The 24,686-nt window shown below is 41.9% G+C and overlaps 1 protein-coding gene across 1 annotated transcript; it reads left to right on the forward strand.

Annotated features, from left to right (window-relative positions):
- The first annotated feature begins 3,130 nt into the window (after positions 1–3,130).
- Positions 3,131–18,452, forward strand: APOBEC2 (apolipoprotein B mRNA editing enzyme catalytic subunit 2). Its single transcript, XM_082248511.1, has 2 exons — positions 3,131–3,308; positions 17,470–18,452. The coding sequence occupies exons 1-2, from the start codon at positions 3,169–3,171 to the stop codon at positions 18,032–18,034; spliced, it is 705 nt and encodes a 234-aa protein (XP_082104637.1). The 5' UTR covers positions 3,131–3,168; the 3' UTR covers positions 18,035–18,452.
- The last annotated feature ends 6,234 nt before the right edge of the window (positions 18,453–24,686 follow it).

Here is a 24,686-nt window from a genome sequence, read left to right on the forward strand (position 1 = left end):
AATGGAAACTTTTTTTTTTGCTAGTAAATACCTTATTTTCTTCTTTATTTGTCCTCTCCTCACTTCCGGGTCTGGCCGCCGATCGGCGATTACGTCATTCGGCGATTCGCAGGGGGTGCTGGGATGTATCTTATGGCATGAAATCTCGCATTATTACACAGGAGTCCTGAGCTGTACTGTTTGTATTGAGGCCGTGCTCTGCCCCGCCTCTGCCCCGCCTCCTCTCAGTGAGCGTGGACTGAAAGCATTATATCCTCACTGAGCCCACTGAGAGGAGGCGGGGGGGAGGTGGGGCAGAGCATGGCCTCAATCCAATACATACGGTACAGCTCACTGAGAGGAGGCGGGGTGGAGGCGGGGCAGAGCACGGCCTTAATACAAACAGTACAGCTCAGGACTCCTGTGTAATAATGCGAGATTTCATGCCATGAGATACATCCCAGCACCCCCTGCGAATCGCCGAATGATGTAATCGCCGATCGGCGGCCGGACCCAGAAGTGAGGAGAGCATGAATAAAGAAGAAAATAAGGTATTTACTAGCAAAAAAAAAAAAAAAAAAGTTTCCATTGGTAAAAGTTTTAAAGGGGATTACATACATCTATGTAATCCAAGTTATTAAAAATGGGTGGAACTCCACTTTAAATTTAGGTTATATTGGCTGTTTACCTATAGTGAGCGTGCTTCTGAAGAAATCTTTGATTTTTTTTTTTATTCAGCACAAGGGATAAAAGCTAGGGATAAGGGATAAGGGATACGCTTGTTTTTTTTGCTAATTACCTTCTGAATCTAAGCATTATTCACTACTGGAATGTAAACATCTTTCACTACCGGGATTAAATTATACCAATGTCTGCTTTCAGCTGACAAGAATCTCGGAATGTATCTTCTATGTGCATAGTACTCTAGAATATGTTACAAATCCATCCTAGTTTCTATTGCTTATTATTTGAAGCATCTTCACAATTTTCTGGGAACTTGCTCTTTTTTCTGAATCCTTTACATGTACCTATTTACTATAAATACTGTCTGTTCTTGTGCATGTAGCCAACTAAATTCTTATGTATTCTATTAATTAAGTGTGGCCCATTGCTACTGAGCACATGATTACTAATGATATAAAATGAAAACCCAGAACATCCACATAACATTAAATTTGCTCACATTATCAAAGTCAGCTCATGGCAATATCTAGGTTGACCTTTTGGTGGCCATAATTGCCTTGAAAGCGATCAATTTATTTTCCGATTTATCTCTTCTGATAGGAATAATCAAACCATAGTTGATAACTTTTTCAATCGATATGCAACATATGGTAAAGTGGATTTCAATAGTTAAGATATGATCGCAACTTATAGTAGCCATAAACAATTTGATTTTTTATCCGGTTCATGTGCGATACCATCAAAATTATTGAATCCAAAAACAATTGATTAGCAATGACTTGCCTTTTCCGTTTGATTTAGGCCAGGTTCACATATGCGCAGCTGCGGGTTCAGGCCTGGGGTCCGGTGTGTGTCTGTTCACTGGTTCAGGTGCGATTCAGGTTCAAATTTTTGCCTGACTTGGCACATGAACCAGACTCAAAGACACATAGGACCCTTCTGCAATCTGACCGCGGCCGACCTGGACCTGTGTGAACGGCTCCATTGAGAGCCAGTCACACTTGCCTGTCATGCGAACTGGATGCAGAGAAACCCGCATCTAATTTGCATATATGTGAACCCAGCCTTAAGCCCCGTACACACAATCAGATTATCGAACGATCTGTCGTCCATTTTTTGTGGCATGCTAGTCTGATGTAGAAAGTGAAGAGGTTATTTTCATACGAATTTTCCCGTACGACAGAATTCTACTTCAGAAGTGATGTCATGTGTTGGATTGCTTTGTATGTGTTCTTTCGTCTCTGAGCATGCCTAGTCTTGCTCTTAAGATTTTTTTCAGTTGAAATCTGTACTAATGAGCCGAAAATCGGACGTTGTTTTGACGGACGATAAAAATTATATAGCCTGCACATCAGGATTTTTTCAGCTGTAAAGTCGGAGTCGGCTGTCGAAAAGCACCATACTAACAATCCGAAAATTGGCAGATCGGTCATCGTACTAATTTTCCCTACAGATTTTCGCCTTTAGCCTCAATTTTGATCGGATTCGATCACGTCAATCAACCAGGGTATAATATTATAGATCATTTTGCTATAACTGGCAGCACTGAGATACTTTGTTCATTATTACATGGCAAGAAAAAAAAATGCGATTGATAAGTTATTATCCTATTTTAACTATCTAAATCCACTTTCCAGCGTATGGTAGATTGATTCTATAGTCTGCTGACTATAGATCAATTATTCCTATTAGAAGAAATTGATCAGAAAAGAAATGAATCCTTTATGGAAGCATGTTTGTCCACCATTATGATTGTAATTTATCGATTGTATCTCTATTTTAATCACATAATCTGATCCATTGAAATTATGGTGGTATTCATGAGCAAAAACATTTCCACCCTGGCCCATTGACTCCATTTAAAATAATGCCATTTAAATGAATCCGAAGGTAAGTTATGGCTATTGAATTGTTTATGGTTGATAAAACTGAAGCATTTGTGACCGCCATTAACACCCACATTTAATAATAGGATCTTGAAGAAGATGAAATGTAATCAGGTGCTTAGTGCTAGAATGTTCACTTTAGTTTCTCTTTTTAAAGTGTAAGCTTTACAACAATAGTTTTCTAGAAGTAATCAACACAACTGCATGATGCAGTTTGTAGAGGACAACTGTGTTTTTCTTGAACCAACAACTGTTCCTCTAGATCCTGCACCTGTCGATTTGCTTAAATTGAGTAGCTATGCACTTTCTGTCACTCCTGATAGGAAATAAAGTTGATTTACCTCTGTTTCTATAGCTGCAGTTCACAGGCAATGAGGGGATAAGTGAGTGTTAAGGAGTGGGGATGTCCATTTCACAGAGGTCACCCTGTCACTGTCACTCCCCAGTGCCATATTTAGAATCTGGATAAGACAGCTCTCCATCCATCTCCTCTATTAGCCCACCCCTGTCTCTATCAGTTTACAGCAAGCCTCCCTAGATCCTTTCTGCTGCTTGCCTCTCCCATGATACGTTCCCTTTTCTGTTCTTTAATTTAAAAATCCTAGAATAAAAAATTAACATGTCCCTGAAACAGAACAAATCAGAACCTGTCGCAGCTCCAGAAGAGCCCTCTCAAAATGGTGGAAATGGCAAAGAAGCAAATGGTGAAAAAAAAAAGGAAGAACAAGAAGAACTGCCACCTTTCGAGGTGGTGGAAGGGTAAGTTACTATTGACTTTACATTGCTGTGTCACCACTGATAAAACTAAAATAAATGTCACTATATATAAGTAATAGCTTAAGCTATTTAACTGTTAAGCATGTACTTGCACTTATGTTGTCTATAACACCAAGTTTTATGAGATGCTATCAGTTTTTATTAGAATATCTTTTTGATATATTTTAGGAACTTATTACATATATTTTATGATGGTACTTTAATATTAGAGATTTCATTTAAAGAGGGTTTGATGTTGGCAAGCTCATTAATCTTGTAGACGTTTTCATGAGATATGTTTGAACCGTCAGTTGAGGTTCAGGGAATTTACTTTGGGACATTTTTTCACAATCATATTCCATCATTTTTGGTACAATGACACTTCCCTAATATAGAAGGTACATGAAAACTGTATGTAATTTTGATAACTGTTCAGTTAATATGGTAAATGTTAAAGGACCAAGGTTAGCTAAGCAAGTATTTTGATCTCATGATATTTTTCATTTTTAGTAATATTATTCAATTTTAAAATGAGATGACATTTCCCTGCTTGTCAATCGGGTGGTAGACAAATTTCATGTTCGTAAAGAGTAACAGGGGCTGAAACAAAGAAAACATAGCCAGTAATATCTTTGCTATAATTTGCTAACATGGAGAAGAATGAAACAGGGAATTTTATTGGTAGCTTTTGGAATAGTTTACGGTTATTTGCTCTACTTTTTGAATCAGAACCAGAATCTTATTAATGGGCCAAATATATGTTTGTCATTTATAAGGGGTGTATACAGTATTGATGATATACTGCTTAGAGTGCTTACTGTGTTATTCTAAAGAGACAATAGTTATGTATATACTAATGTATTAATTAATTCATGTATTTTCAACTGCATGGTATGGGATTTTGTTTTCAACATGCTGATTAAAAGATTGAGGCACAATAGAACTTTCTTTCTTACCTTAATCCCCTTCATCCCTGTACCCTGCCCCCCATTGGCAATATAAATTATCACTTTTTTTTTTACATTTGTTTTGTCTGTTTTTACTTTTTTTTTATTATTATTATTTTTGCCCAGCCCTGCTGCCATTCTGTACCAGCCAAAAGTGACATGCCCCACCCCATTAGATTGTAGGCTCTTCTGAGCAGGGCCCTCTTAATCCTCTTGTACTTTATTGTATTGTAACTGTATTGTCTCCCTCTAACATTGTAAAGCGCTGCGTAAACTGCTGGCGCTATAGAAATCCTGAATAATAATAATAATAATAATGTCTCTGCTCAGTCAGCCTCCTGGGATACCATGTTACATATCCCGAAAGGCTGCAGGAGTAGGGACTCACAGCGGCCAGTGGGTGGAGCTGGCTCAGGTCATCAGAGACTGGCTGCCTGAACTCAGAAGAGGCTGCCAGTTTCCAATGGCTGAGGAGGACCAAGATGGCGGCATGGAACCCAGGCTGCTGCACCTGATCAGCAGATCGCAGCAGGACAGCTTTGGATCTGTTGAGCAGGTGAGTATCTAAAACAAGGACAATACTGTTTGACAGATAGGTGGGGATTAGCATCTGAATTTCATATTTCCATCATAAGTCCAAAAAATAAGGGAAAATCCCAACAAAATAAGGATGTGAAAACAGTCCTTGATAAGAAGTAGGTATCCACCATGCGCATAAATGATCATCCAGTGATTCAATCCAGCTCAATTATGCAGTAACCGGGGATATGTAAATAAAGAGCCTTAGACCACAATAACATTCCACCTGGGTGTTGGAAAAACAAAACTACCGTTTGTGAGCCTCCACCAGCATATACACTCCTCAGAGATGAAATGGAAGTAAGCCTTAATCAACTCATAGGGAGTGGGGGGTCTTACCAATTAGATGGAGAAATGAATCAGGAGAGCACTTAAGTTGTATAAAAAAAAGCTCACCAACGGGAGCCCACAAGAGTGCCATACTGCTCGAAGAGCTAAAGAGCGGCATGCTGGCGGCGGTGGGGTCGGTCGGGCCCCGATCACCCTCTTCCTTGTCCGGCTTCTCCGTCACAACAAGCTGGAGTTGTACTGGCTGCCCCTCCTCCCACCTGTCTGCAATATCTAACGTAACCACGTCCCACCACACGCTAAATCCAATCCTCACACCGTCACCGAGTTACCCACTACCGACTACTACAGGTATGATTCTTGTTTGCTCTAGGTGCTTCCGACTGCTTTTCAAATGCTTGGGTTTCACCAGGCAACTCAGCCTGAGGCCTCTTGTCATCTAATTGATAAGAGAAGTTGGGAAGACCCCCACTCCATATGAGTTGATTAAGGCTCACTTCCATTTAATTTCCGGTGAGTGTATATGCTGGTGGAGGCTCACGGACGGTGGTTTTGTTTTCACAACAGCGGGTGTAATGTTATTGCATTCGCTGTTTATTTGCATATCCCTGGTTATTGCATAACTGAGCTGGATTAAATCACTGGATGATCACTTATGCACATGGTGGATATCTACTTCGTATCAAAGATTGTTTCACATCCATATTTTGGGAGTGTTTCACAATTTTTTGAATTTTCACATCATACTTTTTATTTTTTTGTTTAAAAAAATAATGGGTTTTATTTCCTTAATCTGGGATAATGGTCAGAGCCATGCAAATCATCCCAACATACTCTTATGCCTCGTACACACGTACCGATCGTCGGCCGACCGATCGGCCGTCTTTTGTCCCCGGGCTGTCATGTCCGCTGAAAAGTGCAAAAGACTGCACACAAATGTTGTCCGCCGACTACAGCCGACTGCATGGTTAACTTTCCGTGTGTTTTTTCTTCTCTGAGCATGCCCAGTCTTGCAAATCTGCTGTCTGTCGGCCGAATTCTGTACTGACTGGCAAACAATCGGCCGTTCTGGTGTCGGCATACAAAAATTTTAATGCTTGCACGACAGATTCTGTTCGGCCGAAAGTGCGCTGTCGGCTGTCGGAAGCATCATACTAACAAGCCGAAAATCGGACGATCGTTCGGCGGCCGAATCTTTTCGGCCGACAATCTGCACGTGTGTACGGGGCATTAGGCCAACTGTGCATCCAGAGCCACTGGTTTCAGCACAAATACAGGCTAGTTAGGCCTAAATAGTTCTATAATATTAGGCTACATCTGTGCTGTAAACTGATGGCTAAAGAAACTTTAATATGTACCTGCCTTAGTTCTCTAAAGCCTGTAAAACACATGTTGTTGTCTTTAATGGGACATCTAGCAATACATTTCTTCTGCAAAAAAACTGACCTGTTTTTTACTGTTCCCAGAGTAGAGACAGCAATGACCTCCTCTCCAGTTAATCACAGCCACAGCTGCTCAGCAAACAATATAGCCCTGTTACGTGTCTATTTTTATTTCTTCAGTTTAATACCCTCAGTAACCCATGTAATAGTGAGAAAAACACTGGATAGCTGTAAGTCAGAGCCAGCTGTCATGAACCTATTGCTAAAGAATATGTAAACCCAACACTTCATATTCCTGATATGGGCCTGCTGCACCAGGTACTTGTATAAAAAAGTATCCTCTTCTCTTTTGTTTTTGGTGTTCCTGCCAGTCCCTCTGCTTTCCTATTAAAAACTAACCACACTAGGCTTGAGAGCACAGAATGGTCAGTTCTCTAACTATGCTGAGAACGCAGCCTGCTCTCCTCCAATGATCAGGCTTGTCCTGATCCCCCCATCCCCTTGCATTGCCTTTCGCTGGGAATATCAGTGTACTGCTCTTTCTCCTCCCCCAGCTCCTATGCAGCTTAGAAAAGAGGGAATGTGATCACTTATAAAAAGGGAAAAAGAGTATTTATAATGTTTTTCTATCTATACACAAATGTTTTGCCTTTCATTTCTAATTTAAAATGAATAGGTTGTTTACAAGGTGATCGTTTACAATCACTTTAAAAGACAGCATTTTCTAAAATCAGGATGGTGACATAAATGTTTGTTTGCAAAGCGTTTTTTATACTGTTGCATCATAGAAATCATTTTGTTCATAAAATTATTAATAAGTTCATTTTTTATGTTCTCTCATACATTTGTCACATACCAGTTTGGATAAAAGTTGTGAACTTAAGGGCATTTTAAGCAAACTATCATTATACTAATACTGAAATAAAACCCAAGCCACCTACCATGGTAGATCCGTTTAACCAGTCCTATTCCTAAAGTTGAAAACACCTGGATGTTTACTACCTGATCTTTATGGTGGATAGCAGTGGCAGCTGGTGCTCCATGGGCCGGAAGGGGGGGGGGGGGGGCGTCAGACGAACCGCAACATACACCCCCCCAGACCACACCAGGCTCTGCGCCCCAAGCCCACCCTTTTTTTTTTTTGGCTGTGAGAGCCTCTGGCTCTAAAAACATGGTTTAAAAAAAAAAAGCCCCATTGAACTGTGTCTGGAGCCCCGCATGTAGATTAGGGGGCCGGACGCATAAATGGGGGGGGGGCGGTGCCCCATATGCACCAGCCGCCACTGGTGGATAGTAAAACAGCAGTCCTAAAACAACAATTTTTGAAAAATTTTGTAAGGGTTTTCTCAGTTATATAGCTCAACCTCACTTGCTATTTAGTGCTAAATTTATTCATTAACATTTGTTACCTGAAATGTTACATATGATGCTGGGTGACAAGTACAAGCAGAGTCAGAAACTGAAACTATTTTTTGAGTATTGGGCTTTAAAGAAATAATATATTCATCCTATACTTTTACAGATTCAGTACTGTAATGATTTTTCTTTATTTGTTAACAAATTAAAAAGCATCTCCTTTAAAGTATAACTAAAGGCACAGCTTTTATTTTTGTTTTTGGACTGAGTGGAGAGGAATTAAAACCCCTGTTATTTTTTATTGTTGTCTTTGCCCCCATTAATGAGATTTGCCCTGTTCACCATTATTATTGAAAATGAAAGCAAAAGAAAATCCAAAATTTTGGGTTGTGCCCAGCAAAGTCATAGAGGGGATATCTTCCAATGGGGGACTCTAGTTCTGGTGACCTGGGGGTCCCTGAGGAATTCCCTTAATTTGCAGGGATTTCTTCTCACTTCCTTTTTGGCTATGGGACAGAAAGTGAAGGGATATCTCTGCAATGGGACACAGATGGTGGAAAAAATCTGGCAGTTAACCATCTGATACTCTATCCAAAATGATACAAAACGTTTTGCCTTTAGTTTTACTTTGAGGATACCACTGATGCAACCATCTGAGCTACTACCAACCTTCTTGACGCCTTGCAATATTGATTTTGCCTTCAGCACTCCATAGAATCTGCCCTACTAAAAGACATTAACAACTTACTAACTGCTAAAACCAATAAACACAACTCCACACTCATATCTTTGATACAGTTCATCACCCACTCCCCCTGAAAAAGCTGCACTCCCTTGTTCTCCAAGACTTTGCTTTTTTCTGGTTCTTCTCCTACCTATCGAATCCCTCCTTAGGTGTCACCAACCAACTCTTTCTCCTATCCTCTTCCTCTTTCTGTAGGGATCTTCCAGACTCTGTCCTTGAACCACTTCTATTATCTACAACGTATCTACATCTCCTCTCTTGAATAGTCGATAAATTTCCATGGTTTCCACTACCATATCTATGCTGATGACATCCAAAACTATCTCTCTACTCCTTGGCTCATTCTTTTGTCTGTTGTGTATCACTAATTTACTAACAGACATATCCCACCGCTTCCTAAAACTCAATCTTTCTAAAACTAAGCTCATAATATTTCCTCTCTACTATGTCCCCTCCCCTGGCTTCAACAGCCCAATTGTTAGCCCCCCCCCCCCCATTTTAGGTGTAATACTGGACTTTGACCTCTCCTTTCAGCCTTACATCCAGTTGTCTTCATCTCTTCATCCATTGCAAATGTTTCCTTGGTGGCCTGCCTCGCGAAAAGCGACTACTAAACTCATCCGCCTTACCAACTGTTCATTGTCTGCCTCCCCTTTCTGGCAATCCCTTCACTGGCTCCTGCTCACCCAACAAATAGAATTCAAAATACAAACAACAACATACAAAACCATTCACAACTACATCACCAGCCTTGTCCCAAAATTCCACCCAAACCTTACTTTTCACTTTCCCCAAGACTCCTGTTCTCTAGTTCCCTCATCACCTCATAATATGCTCATCTCCAGGACTTCTCCAGAGCATCTCCCATTTTCAAGAACCCCCTCCAAACTGTCCAGCTATCTCCTACTCTGTATGCCTTTAGGCAATTCTTGAAAACTCGTTAGGGAAGCCTATACCGCCTCTACGTAACAAGTAAACTTTTACTTTCTCCACCAACTCATCCCCTCACAGTTATTACCTTTTACATCACTTGCCCTTGACTTTTATTTTTTATCTTCATAAGCTGGGCCTTCGTTACCATCTTGTCTTGAAATGTTTTGTAACTGTATGGTTTCTTAAAATAGTACAACTTGCACAAACTGCTGAGGCTTTATAAATCCTGAATAATAATGATATCATAATGTGGCTGAATTGGACACATTCACAAATTTTAAAGGTGGAAGTACCTCTGTAGGTGCCCCCCTGACTGCCCCTGTTGTAGTGGCTTGATTGAATATACACTGGCATCCCAGCCTTAGTCCGCAGGGTTCAATATTGAGTTGTCCCACCCTTTGCAGCTATAACAGCTTCAATTCTTCTGGGAATGTTTGACCATTCTTCCAGAAGTGCATTTGTGAGGTCAGGCACTGATGTTGGACAAGAAGGCCTGTCTCGCAGTCTCGCTCTAATTCATCCCAAAGATGTTCTATCGGTTTGAGGTCAGGACTCTGTGCAGGCCAGTCAAATTCCTCCACCCCAAACTTGCTCATCCATGTCTTTATAGACCTTGCTTTGTGCACTGGTGCACAGTCATGTTGGAACAGGAAGGAGCCATCCCCAAACTGTTCCCACAAAGTTGGGGGCATGAATTTGTCCAAAATGTCTTGATATGCAGTTGCCGTAAAATTTCCTTTCACTGGAACTAAAGGGCCAAGCCCACCCCCTGATAAACAACCCAACACCATATTTCTTCCTCCGCCAAATGGTTTGGACCAGTGCACAAAGCAAGGTCCATAAAGACATGGATGAGCGAGTTTTGGGAGGAAGAACTTGACTGGCCTGCAAGAGTCCTGTCCTCAACCCGATAGAACACCTTTGGGATGAATTAGAGCAGAGACTGCGAGCCAGGCCTTCTAGTCCAACATTAGTGCCTGACATCAAAAATGTGCTTCTGAAAGATAGGTCAAACATTCCCATAGACCAGTGATGGCGAACCTTGGCACCCCAGATGTTTTGAGACAACTTTTCCCATGATGCTCAACTACACTGCAGAGTGCATGAGCATCATGGGAAATGTAGTTCCAAAACATCTGGGGTGTCAAGGTTCGCCATCACTACCCTAGACAAACTATGTGGACAGCCTTCCCTGAGGAGTAGAAGCTGTTATAGCTGCAAAGGGTGGGCCAACTCAATATTGAACCCTACAGACTAAGACTGGGATGCCATTACATTTCATGTGCGTGTAAAGGCAGGAGTCCCAATACTTTTGGTAATATAGTGCAGGGCCGATCCTGGGGTCACAGGCGCCTGGGTGCAGAAATATTTTTGGCGCCCCCACGTGGGCGTGGTCATCTTACTAACTCCTCCCCTTTAAACTGTTTTATGGCAACAACTCCACCTCTCCATCTTTAAGCCCTACCACTGTTTGTAATCTTAATGCTTGGACAATCATTTAGCCCCCGTTCGCACTGGGGCGACCTGTGAGGCGACCTGGTCGCCTCACAGGTCGCTGCAGGTCGTCTCCCATAGGGAAGCTGCGGACCTGTTCTGATAGGAGCGACACAAGTCGCTCCGACTCAGAAAAAGGGTCCGGAGCTTCTTTGGGGCGACCAGGAGGCGACCGCCATAGACTTCAATGTTATGAAGTCCGTGGCGGCCGCTCAGAGGTCGCGGCGCGCTGCTCGCACCGCGACCTCGGAGGTCGCGGTGCGAAGTAGCGTCGCCCCAGTGTGAACGGGGGCTTAGTCAACAGCTTTGACAAGTCAAAATAAATGTTTAATTTACTGACAATTCTGTAAAGTGCATGTAAATCAAATAGTTGTAGCACAAAAATCTTGGAACATAAATATGAACTTCACAATATTAAACTTTTGAACAGAAAAGAGAACCTGTGGGGTATTGTCAAGAAAGAGAGAGAAAAAAAAAAGAGAGCGAAAAAAGACAGAGAAAAAAAAAAAAAAAAGAGAGAGAGAGAGAGAGATTCAAAAGAGAGAGGGGATTTGACAGAGAGAGAAAAGGGGGGGGGGTTGACAGAGAAAGGGGGTGACAGAGAGAGAGAGGGAAAGGGGGGGTGACAGAAAGAGGGAAAGGGGGTGACAGAAAGGGGGAGAGAGGGGGGGGGGGTGACACGGAAGAGTGAGAGGGGGGGGTGACACAGAAGAGTGAGAGAGGGGGGGACACAGAAGAGTGAGAGAGGGGTGACACAGAAGAGCGAGAGAGGGGTGACACAGAAGAGTGAGAGAGGGGGGGTGACACAGAAGAGTGAGAGGGGGGTGACACAGAAGAGTGAGAGAGGGGTGACACGGAAGAGTGAGAGAGGGGGGGACACAGAAGAGTGAGAGAGGGGGGTGACACAGAAGAGTGAGAGAGGGGAGTGACACAGAAGAGTGAGAGAGGGGGTGACACGGAAGAGTGAGAGAGGGGGTGACACGGAAGAGTGAGAGAGGGGGGGACAGAGTGGTGGGGTGACAACAGGGACAGAGGGGGAGGGGTGACGACAGGGACAGAGGGGGAGGGGTGACCACAGGGACAGAGGGGGAGGGGTGACGACAGGGATAGAGGGGGAGGGGTGACCACAGGGACAGAGGGGGAGGGGTGATGACAGGGACAGAGGGGGAGGGGTGATGACAGGGACAGAGGGGTGACGACAGGGAGAGTGAGGGGGGTGACATGGGGAGACAGGAGGTGACAGGGACAGAGGGGGAGGTAGACAGGGACAGAGGAGATGGGGGAGACAGGGACAGAGGAGGGGGGGGCAGGGACAGAGGAGGGGGGCAGGGACAGAGGAGGGGGGAGACAGGGACAGAGGAGGGGGGAGACAGGGACAGGGGGGGAGACAGGGACAGAGGGGGGGGGAGACAGAGACAGAGGGGGGGGGAGACGGGGACAGAGGAGGGGGGGAGACGGGGACAGAGGAGGGGGGAGACAGGGACAGAGGAGGGGGGAGACAGGGACAGAGGAGGGGGGGAGACAGGGACAGGGTAGGGAGGAGTATGTCCAGTCACAGTTACTCACTCAGGTCACCATGTAGCTGCCGGCTGCCTGAGGTAAACTTTCCCGCCCACACATCTCTTTCACTTACAGCAGCATGGGCTGTACTGAGTGTGTGGGCGGGCACAGGGAGAGAGAGAGGGGGGCGGGAGAAGGCAGTGCAGATGCAGCCTCTCCCATTCCTGTAGGGGGGGGGGGACTGCTCACTGGAGAATGGGGCACACACACACAGCCACAGGTTGAACGAAGGAGCCACACTGCCTGCTGCCAATCACTATGGAGGCAGCTTAGCCCGGCGCCCCCCTTTTCAGCAGTTTGGAGGCGCCTGGGTGCGGTGCACCCCTTGCACCAGCCCAGGATCGGCCCTGATATAGTGTATCTTATTCACTGCAACAACATTCTTGGAATGTTGTTAATTTTGTCAGCCTGCTGTATCCTGATTAATGTTGAAATGTGCTAAAGAAACAGTAAATTGATTTGAGTTTTGACTGGAACTTGTTTCTTTGTATACTGAAATAAGGAAAGGATTCGAATCTGATTGCTTTTTGTTCTCTGTTTTACAAGTTTTTAACTACACAATTTTCCTCTTCCTAAAGCCACCATTTCTTACTGCTGTTCCTGACTCATGCAAACCGATTGCAATACACGAACTTCAATTAGAAAAGATTTATTACAACAGGCTACACAATGTCTTTGACGGAGTTTGAGTTTTGAATGGTCACGATGTCACATTCCAAAAATGGTCCAATTTTTGCAATGATGCCCAAATTGGTCTTATTGCCTAATAATAGCAGAGCATATGACCAGTCTTAGGTATTGTCTGCTGCAATCCCTACCCCCAACCTAAACAGTAACCATGCTGAAATCTCTGACAATACATTTGGCGACTCCTGTTTCTGCTGTGAGATATTCTGGATTAATATAGCGATGACAGATGATAGGAGAAGCCTAGAGCAAAGCTAAAAATACCTTCAACATTTCTGTGACACCGAGAGGTTACGGTGACAGATGCTTTTTGCAGGGCATCACAATCACATAGGCAAAAGGGAATACATTTTGTTATCTCTAACATGGCAACACTTCCATAGAAAGAAACTATTGCACATGGGATGCATTCATCCCTCTCCAGTATGATACAAATGCAAGCATATCATGAATTGTATCATCAAGTACACACGGTAACGTATGGAAGAAAGATCTGATGAATGGTAATGCTTCTGTAGGGAATACAATACAGAAAGCTGTATGGAACATGTAAAGGAAGAATTTCTGTTACCCCTATGCAAGGAACTTGTCCTTTCCTCTGTATGGTGACAGTGACAGGTGGAGTCAACAATGGTGAATGTGATCCCTTTATCGGAATTTGCAGGCTTTAACTTCTGTGCTATGCTATAGACATCCTAATTATTATACAGGGTCATAAATGTACATGACAGGGCAACAGAGCTAAACTTCTATCTTAAAGGCTGTGCTACTAATGAGAAATATGCCTTTCTAGTACAACAGCTAAAAATTCAGCTTGCACATTGCTTGCATACCGTTTACAAAATTAGTTGCCATATGCTACAGTTGCCTAAATACATCATTATGCCTTCACACAGTACTACTGGGTTCCCTGTGCTGCTTGGTGCAATAGCATTGACGCAGCTTACTATGTCTGTAGTTACATTTTATCCACTTCTGGACCGGAAAATTTTCCCCTTTAATGACCAGGCCATTTTTTGCGATTCAGGCACTGCGTTACATTAATGAACAATTGCACGATCATTTGATGCTGTAACCAAATACAATTTATGTCTTTTTTTTTTTTACCCATAAATAGAGCTTTCTTTTGGTGGTATTTGATCACCTGTGCATTTTTTATTTTTTGCGCTATAAACCAAAAAAGAGCGATAATTCTGAAAAAAAATTAAAAAAAAATTTCTCTTTCTGCTATATAACATTCACAAAAAAAATAAAAAATCTATTTTTTTCATTTTTTTAGGCCAATTTGTATTCTGCTACATATTTTTGGTGAAAAATCCCAATAAGTGTATTTTGATTGGTTTGAGCAAAAGTTATCGCCTCTACAAGCTAGGGGAATGATTTATGTCATATTAAATTTTTTTACTAGTAATGGTGGCGATCAGCAATTTTTAGCGGGACTGCGACATTGCTGCGGACAGATCGAACCTCTAACTGACATTTTAGGCACTTTTGGGGGGGGCAGTGACATTACTACAGTAATCAGTGTTAAAAATATGCACTGTTACTGTACTAATGACACTGGCAGGGAAGGGAAAGTTAACCCAGGGGTGATGAAAGAGTTAAGTGTGAGCCTAGGGGGTGTTTTCTATCTGTGAGTGGGGTGGGCTTGTAAAATCAATACAGAGACCTGTGTTCCTAAATTGGAGGAACACAGGAGCTCTGCATTGATTCCAAAGATAAAAACATTCTCTTTTCATGGGGAGTAATTGCGGCTGCCGACCCCATGGATCGGTTCCCCCGGCGAGTGGGCGCGTACCCCCAGGATCGCCTCAGCGGACCGCCGTACAGGTACGGCGATTCGCGGGAACCTGCTGGCCTGCCGCCGTATAACTTAGTTATACGGCGGCTGGTTGGCATGCAGTAAAGCCAAAATCCAGACAAAACTTTTTATTACATTTTGGGTAGCTAGAAATGATTAAAGAGGAACTGCTCACATAATTTGTAATAAAAACATATTTACCATTCTGAAGCTTCCTCCCAACCACTTTGCATGTTATATTATATATATACGGTGATTCTGTACTTGCCAAATATGCTGCAGAAATCTGCCTCCACCAAGTCTGGCTACAGCCATTTTAACTGTGGGCAGCTGAAGCTGCTGCCTGTTCACTTCCTGGATTTCCACAGACACACATACACATATATACAGACAGACACCCCCCCCCCCACACACACATATATAATATATATATATATATATATATATATATATACAGACACACTCACACCACTGCTTGCCTGCACATTTCTCCTCTTTTGATGAATACTCCTGGATCCCTGCAGTCTCCTGTTATCTCCACCCTCCTCCAGCTCTGCAGCTCTCCTTTGACTCATTCCTCCTCCCTTGCTGGCAAACTCTCACGAGAGTGAGAGAGAGAGCTGTGCATGATGTCATAAGCCTAGGCAAATTACCAGACAAGAAAGAGGAAGTGGGCTATGTAAGGTATTTACTGGCAGAAAAAAAATGTTTTACTATCCAAAGTTAAAACAGCAAGGGCAGAACATTTAATAGATAGAAAGATGAAAATAAATGACTGAAGGTCCGCCTTAAAGCTAAAATGTTTTACTGTCATCTGCATCCCTATTGGATACAGAAACATAGAGACCAAGCAGTTTTTCAAGACTATTTTACTTTTGATTTGATTGTGTTTTTAGTGTAGATCTTCGATTTTAACAAGTATGTTTAAATCCACTCTCTGGCTCACTTTCTGTGCTGGAAGTCTGTTCCAAGCATCCACTACTCTTCCCATAAAACAATATAATAATAACTAGGATTGCATCAATACCGTTTTTTTTATTGGCGAGTACGAGTACTGATACTTTTGGTCAAGTATTCACCGATACCGAGTACTGATACTTTGCGGTGCAATTTGAAGTCAATCCCCAAAACATTGGCGCAAATCGCACTGCAAAGACTCATTTGCAATTTAAACAGTAATGCAGTGCGATTCCTGTCTGAATCGCAGGAGATTTCCCCCACCAATCCTGTCCTTGTGTGTGTATAGAAAGGGATTAAAGTGCCATCTAGTCAGTTAAAACTCACAGTACATATCTGGTAGAAAATCAGGTTTGCTGGAGGTGATCAGAGGGCTGGAGGAAAAGTTCCAGTGGACCCCGTGGCTATAGGGCGGAAGTGATGTCAGTTAGGGGGCGGACTGCCTCTACATCTCGGCCCTGATTTACTACCAGATATGTACTTTGAGTTCTAAACTGCCCACTAGATGGCGCTTTAATCCTTTTCTACACACACACACGCACACACACACAGGCGCACACACACATCGCAACACATTCTTGTTCAAATCGCATGCGATTATTTGCAGTGCGATTTGCACCTATTCATTTCGTATTGATGCAAATCACATTGCAAAGCATCAGTTTCAGTATTGGGAGCATTTGGGCGAGTACTGATACTCCGGGCCACTGATAAGGCAGTACAACTGGTCCTGTTGTACTGGGGCCAAGCCCCATTAGCTAAACAGGGGGCCTGGGACAGCTTTATTGTTCATTTCTGGCTAAAAGAATAAATTGATTTTTCTAGACCACACCCCCACTCCTACCTACTTTATATTTCCCTGGGTTCCATCAAGTCAACAGAGGGGCCCAAAATTTTTGGGGCATACGAAAAATACTACTGTCCTAAACCTTATTCAAACCCTTAATATACTGTTTTTGAAGGTTTCAGTCATGTTGTCCCTTCCCCTTCTTTTATTAAGACTGTACATGTTGGGTTTCTCCAGTCTCTTCTGATATATTTTATCCCTCAGGCTTTGACCGTTTTTATTTTCCGCCTCTGGACTCTTTCTATCTTATCAATATTTTTCATAAGTGAGTTCTCCAGTCTTGTGCACAGTATTAATGCATGAACGTGAAGATGGGGACAGTAATTTCTCCTACATGGACACAGAAAAAACAAAAATAAGTTTTTGTTTTTATTTTCTGTCCATTTCTTCTATAGCCATCGCAAAGGCAAAAAATTAGGGAAAATAACTCTGAGCTTATAGAAAGAAAGAAATATTTCCAAAAAATATAAAATCTTTCCCACACCTATCTAAAATGAAAAAAAAAAAATGTTTTCAATATTTTATATGTTTTTAATAATAGATGAATTTTAGAAACCTATAATAACTGTGTCTGATTTCTATCTATAGGAGTCGCATCCCTGCCTCTTCCTTTATGTTCCAGTTTAAGAATGTGGAGTACAGTTCTGGACGAAATAAAACTCTTCTGTGCTACACTGTGGAACGAGGAGAAGGTCAGATTTTCCATGGGTACTTAGAGGATGAACATGTCTCTGCCCATGCAGAGGAGGCGTTCTTCACCAATGTCCTACCACAATACATCTCCTCAAGTCCAGTTGCCGTAACCTGTTATGTGTCATCCAGCCCCTGTGTCAACTGTGCTGCCTCCATCGCTCGGTGCCTACGACGTAACAAAACTTTGAAACTTCACTTGGTTTTTGCACGGCTCTTCCAGTGGGAAGAATCAGAAATCCGTGGGGCACTGCGAGGCATCACCTCTGCAGGCTGTAAGCTTCGGATGATGAAAAGTTCCGACTACTTGCACGTATGGCAAAATTTTGTGGAGCCTGACATCATACTTGATGAAGAAGGGCATGTTGAGCAACAAGGCGAGCAAGGAGTCTTTATACCGTGGGAAGATTTAGAGGAAAATGCCAAATATTACGAGGAAAAGCTTGCAGAAATGTTGAGATAAGAAACTGTTGTGCCACTAAAAAAAACACAGTACAATGTGGTGCAGATGAGTTTGGCCTGGCTTGTTACTTTCTTTACAAATGTTATTGTTGGTTCTCAGACTTACCATGTACATCTTGCTTTATTTCTTACTTCTCCATTGGAGGATGTTACTAAATGCTACCTTTTCACTAAAAATAAATTTGCTAGTTTAGTGCAGTTGCAAAAATGTATGAATTATGATACATACAGATGCAAAATGTAGGTACATTGTTATTTTGAAAGGTTCGTGTTTTCTTGGAGAAGATCACATTTATACATATTGTTAGAATGAAAACAATAATGTTAAAACCTTTGGGGTTGATGATTTCTGTAAAGTGATTTTTTTTTAATCTCTTTCATAATTGTAAATATTAATCCTCAATAGCAATTCAGTAATAAATAAAAACGTTTTTCAATTTTAGAAATTTGTTGTAAGCCACGATAAAGTATGTGTGCATTGCATTAACACACAAGCAATAAGGCAACATGTTATTGTGTGTTAAGGTGTATTAAGGCTGCCTAATTTATTTTTAGCTGGCAGTGTACCTTAACCATAAAAAAATGGGCATAAACCATTTTTTTTATGTTTATAGGACTTCAAATAATGAAGTGTATTTTTGGCGATAATGATTTATAATAAATAAATTGCTTATTCAACCCAACTGAAAGCTAAGTGTTAAGCACGGTAAAAAGGAGATTCAGTTTGCATTTGTGTTGCATTTAGTTTACATTTGTGTTGCATTTAGTTTAGTTTTAAACTAAAATGCAAGTTGTAATCTTTACACCATACCTCCCTTTAATTTCAAATTTCTGCATGATAGCTGTAAAAAAACATGCTTTTGGGGAAAAAGTTAGAAAACATATTCACTGTATTCTACTGGCAGCTTCTGCACTAGAGAAAGTCAAGTCATCCACATGACAATCCTGGTCATTGACATTTATACCCCAAGGAAGGAATGTCAACGCATGAATTGAGTTGCTGAACTTTACTGAGTACCCAGGAAATGGCATAATAGTCCCATCATATTGACATACATTCTGGAGTCACTCAATAAAACATAGTCAATCACATTTAGTCAACAGTCTGCAGCAGTCACATGCGAAAACATATGCAGCACTTTAAGTAGCCACCTTTTCAACTGCTATTAGTATGTTCATTGATGCCCATTATGTTTTAAGTCCCTAATTTCTTGGTACTTTTAGAATAACTAATCCCAAGCACAAAAATGTAATATATTGCAGCTTTTCACTCCTTAGATGTGGTGGTTCTGTTAGTTTTCTTTTTTTTCGGGCTAATATTGTTAGCAAATACAGAAAATACCAATTGATTTTCCAGAAGTGCAGTTTCCTTGTCACTTCCTGTGAGATTAAAAAAGCACAAAGAGCTTTCTCTCTATTCTTTAAACTACTCCATCACCCCTATGTAATGGTGATATAAACATAGGTAGACATTATTCATGGTTCCCAATCCCTACAGGAGCAATCATAGGACAAAATGTTATTCCCAGAGTTGCCAGATAAAATTAAGCAACACAATCCTGAAAAAAAACAAAAAATGAAAGCAGCCACATCTAAGGACTGATAAGCTGCTATATATTACAATTTTTTTTTTTTTTGGAGGGGAGGGAAGATATGTTAAAAATGTCTGAAAGCAAATGGTTCTTTGGAATAGACTACACAGAACTGGAATGACAATGATAATTGTTCCTTTATCGTGTCATAATTTATTCGCTTTAATGTGTTCTGGGTGGTTTGTAAATGAATGGCTGCCGTGGACATGAGTTTGTCAAAATTAAAAGTGTGTTGAGTATTTTCTAATTGTGTCTACTTGTTTTCTGGTTATTTGGGCCAGTGAGGGACAGTTTTAGTGTTGCTGTCTTGAGCTAAACAGCAGTCACCCAAAAGTTAGAAAACATATTCACTGTACCCTACTGGCAGCTTCTGCACTAGAGAAAGTCAAGTCATGATCCTTTCAGCAAGATCCCAGGGAATGCTTAGTATAATCGCATGAATATATGCTCCACCACCACGTTGGATTTGGGGTACTCAGCATGTAACAGGCACTTTCCTATTGGCTAATAATGGTGTCAGTGTGTTCCTACCCTGCTCCCCTCTTTGCTACAATACTGTCCCTCCTGCTGAGGCCAAACCCTCTACCATATTGTGCCCCACTTCATGCCAGAGCCCTCCACATGACATTCCTGGTCATTGACATTTATACCCCAAGGAAGGAATGTCCACACATGAATAGAGTTGCTGAACTTTACTGATGGCACCCAGGAAATGCCATAATAATAGCCCCTTCACCTTGACATACATTACGGAGTCACTCAGAAAAACATAGTCAATCACATTTATTTGATGGTCTGCAGCAGTCACATGTGAAAGCACATGCAGCACTTCATGCAGCCATCTCCCTCGAACAATCTCTCCTTCCACCCGGGGTCATTAGTACTCTCATGACTGGGTTCTCTGTATGTATCTACTCCATAGGTACACTTCTCCTTGGACCCTCCAGGTGAATAGCCTAACTCAGGGACTCTTGGCCTGGCCAGCAAGGCCTTTTGCAACCCGCTCTAGCCCCCACCTCAACAGGGGCCTAGCACCTAATGACACTGTCTGCTGTAGCCAGAAACCATTCTAGTGGCAGACTTGCTAGCTGCAACTGCCTACATGTAAGCTTGAGATCTTGCCAGAAGGACCTTGATGTTACCAATGCAGATGCTGAAAGTTGTGTACACACTAGCAGAAAATTGTACGATTTTACCTCGGAGGGGAATTTTCGGCAGATTTTCTACTAGTGTGTACCCCACTTTAGTGAGCACTTCTCCTTTGCCGAGATAATCCATCCACCTCACAGGTGTGGCATATCAAGATGCTGATTAGACAGCATGATTATTGCAAAGGTGTGCCTTAGGCTGGCCACATTAAAAGGCCACTCTAAAATGTGCGGTTTTACTGTATTGGGGGGTCCAAGAGGGGTCCGAAAACCAGTCAGTATCTGGTGCGACCACCATTTGCTTCCTGCAGTGCAGCACATGTCCTTGGCATAGAGTTGATCAGGTTGGTGATTGTGACCTGTGGAATGTTGGTCCACACCTCTTCAATGGCTTTGCAAAGTTTCTGGAGTAGCCAATTGTAAGGTAAGTATATTTTCAAACTTTTTCCAACAGGTTTTTTTTTTTACATGTGGTAAATTGAAATGTGAGTGGATGCCTGATGTGAACCTTGCATTTTGCTGCAATTACATTCAACATTCATTGTGCAACAATTATTTTTATATCTATCTGTATTTATTAATTTTTATGCCATTGGACAAACTATTATGACTATGGAAATATGTGTACAAAGGCAGGCATATCAAACTTGAATGAAACATTAATCCAAATTGAGTGGTATCAATAAAGGGACATATTATGTCTATATTCTGTCTATTGATGACCACACCTACATAATTAAAGAACAAAGAATTATAGTTCTTTGTTGATTAACATTAGAGTAACAACTACAATGTACAATATTGTATCCCATTAAAAAGGACTATAATACATTTCCTGAAATATTTTGATGAAAAATTACTAAAGTAATACCTGAAGAACAGAAGGTTTTCCGATATCACTGGGAGTCACAAGCAAGAATTTAGGGGACCATATCTGGTCCACAAAGATACAGTTTTACATACTGGCATTAAAGGGTCAGTCCACCCAAAAAAGATATATTTAAGTAGAGCCTGGTGGGTTTAAACAGGCTCTGACATTGTATACTGTATGTGTTGGACCCTCCAACAGCAAAATCTGTCTTCCATACCCTTCTCGTCTTTGGAGGTTACAGTGAGTCCTGTTGCATTTTTCCATTATCTAAAATAAAAAAAGTTCAGGAGGCAGTGTAGAATCTTCATATAATGACTACAGCAGGTGTACAATCCCAAAAAACACAGACATCTTAGTAATTGTGTCCCCCAAAAATATAAGAAAAATCAGTGCTTTAAATAGAACATCTACAAAAAATGTACATACCATTTTGGTGTACATTGATAATTTACAATACTTGGTCCACTTCTGCCTAATTAGATTCAGGTTCACCCTCAACTTATAGCCTAAAGCACCCTTTCATACATCTACAACAACAATCAAAGAAGTGTGCCGCCAGTCTATCTGTAATACACAGTCCTGACATTACCATGAATAATGGCCTTTAAAAAATTTTTTAAGCTTAGTACATACTGTTGTTTTTTTTTTCATTCAACCCAGCAGGCTGAAGGAAAAAAAACTGAAGAGTTTAGGAGGAGCCAATGTACTAACTGTGCAATGTTGATACAGCGACCCCCCTGCCAGAACTCAACGGTCAGCGCTCTCAGTCATTGGCTGAGAGTGCTGATCAGATGTCGATCAGCAGACCTTTTTCTGTCATGCCCCTTTGACAGAAGCCGACTGAATGACCAGCTTCTGTTGGACTGCCTGCACATACGAGCTGAATGACGGCCGGTTTCTATTGAACCGGCCGACGCCACCCAATATTCAGCCCATATGTACGGCCCTTTAGTTTTTTAATAATCTCAGTCCAATAAAAGGTGGATTTTAGGGGCTTTTAGAACAATAGGTCATGCACCTTGTCTTCCCTGTAGTTGATCTTTTCATGTTTTCACCCTTTGCTTGATCTCTTCATTTTATCACCTTCTGTTGCTTCCAATTACTTATTTTCGGGATACATTGTTTTCCCTTCAATTACTGTATGTTTTCTGTGCTTATTATTGATTTCCAACATCCTGTTAGCACTTCTTTATGTTTCTGTTTTATACTGTCCTCCTTTTCAACTGCTATTAGTATGTTCATTGATGAATCCATTATGTTTTAAGTCCCTAATATCTTTGTACTTGTAGAATAACTAAACGGAAGCACAAAAATTTAATATATTGCAGCTTTCCAATCCTTAGATGTGCTGGTTCTGTTACTTTTCTTTTTTTTTTCGGGCTAAGAGTATTGTTAGCAAATACAGAAAATACCAATTGATTTTCCAGAAGTGCCGTGTCCTTGTCACTTCCTGTGAGCTTAAAAAAGCACAAAGAGCTTTCTCTCTATTCTTTAAACTACTATTCCCACCACCAACCCTATGTAATGGTAATAAAAATAGGCAGACATTATTGTTCATGGTTCCCGCCATAGGTTATGTGTAGGAGCAAGCATAGCTATGCTAGGACAGAGTTGCCAGATAAAATTAAGTAACAAAAATCCTGAAAAAAGAAAACTAATGTAGCCACATCTAAGGACTAATAAGCTGCTATATATTAAAATTTTTCTTTTGGTGGGGGAGGGGGATAGATATGCTATAGTTCTTTAGAATGGATTACACAAAACTGGAATGACAATGCTAATTGTTCCTTTATCGTGTAACAATTTATTTGCTTTATTGTGTTCTGGGTGGTTTGTAAAAGAATGGCTGCCGTGGACATGAGTTTGTGTTCCACTGATTTGTCAAAATTAAAAGTGTGTTGAGTATTTTCTAATTGTGTCTGCTTGTTTTCTGGTTATTTGGGCGAGTGAGGGACAGTTCTAGTGTTGTTGTCTTCAGCTAAACAGCAGTTACCTGCACGTTTTTTCAGACATTTCAAGGCCACATTCACACACTAATATCTATGCGTACACCCTTGGGAAGGCATGCAGGCAGGGCTGGGACAAGGGGTGGGCAGAAGGGGAAGCTGCCCTGGGCACTGTAGCATCATGTGAGCTGGGGAGGGGCACCACAAGGAGATTGGGGGTGTTGAGAATGGGAATTTTGGGGGCGGTGGGGGGTAAGAATTGTTCTAGGAGAGCAAACTTGGGGATGTGTGGGGATTTGTGTTGGGAAGGGTAAGAGGATTTGATCTAGAAGGGGGGATTTGGGGGGTTTGTGCTATAAAAGAATAATGGTAGAGGGGAAATATTTATTTTTTTGAAGGGGGAATGGTTCGGAGGGTATTTGTGCTAGGAGGGGAAATGTGTGGGGGGACTTGTGCTAAAATAGGGGATTGGGGTGGGAAATTTGTGCTGGAAGCAGGGGATTTGTGCTTGGGGAGGGTGATTTTTTTTTTTTTTTGCAGGGGCAAAGATTTGTGCTGGGTGAAGGGGAGATTTATGCTTAGGAGTGAGCATTCCGATTAATGGTTGATTTTTTTGGGGAGGGGATTTTTGCTGACACATAATGTTCATACATCTTGGGGGGGGGGGGGGGTGCAATTTGGCAGGTTCGCCCGGGGCTCTTGGTGACCTTGTCCCAGGACTGCATGCAGGTAGCCCCATTCATGCCTATTGGAATGCAGCTTCTGCATGGGCACAGCCACTGGTCCCAATTTTACAGCAATGCAGGTGCAGGTGTGTTTATGTCCCTGAACGCACACTGCCTGCATTTAAGGGCATGCACATGAACCCACACAGATGTCAAACTGGGATCAGTGATTGTAAAGCTGGGGGTAAAGGTGATGGACTGGCCAAGCATGTCTCCAGACCTAAACCCTATTGAGCATCTGTGGGTCATCCTAAAATGGAAGGCGGAGGAGTGAAAGGTTTCTAACAGCCATCATGTCATCATGGAAGAGTAAAAGAGGACTCCAGTGGCAACCTGTGAAGCTCTGGTGAACTCCATGCCCAATGGGGTTA

This window comes from Pelophylax lessonae (assembly GCF_965119305.1).
Source record: "Pelophylax lessonae genome assembly, chromosome: 2".
Lineage (NCBI taxonomy): Eukaryota > Metazoa > Chordata > Amphibia > Anura > Ranidae > Pelophylax > Pelophylax lessonae.

Excerpts from the sequence above, each read along its gene's own strand:
- APOBEC2 (XM_082248511.1), top strand. The coding sequence starts at position 3,169 with ATGTCCCTGAAACAGAACAAATCAGAACCTGTCGCAGCTCCAGAAGAG. Across the intron at positions 3,309-17,469 it reads CCTTTCGAGGTGGTGGAAGG|GAGTCGCATCCCTGCCTCTT; the intron begins GTAAGTTACTAT and ends TTCTATCTATAG.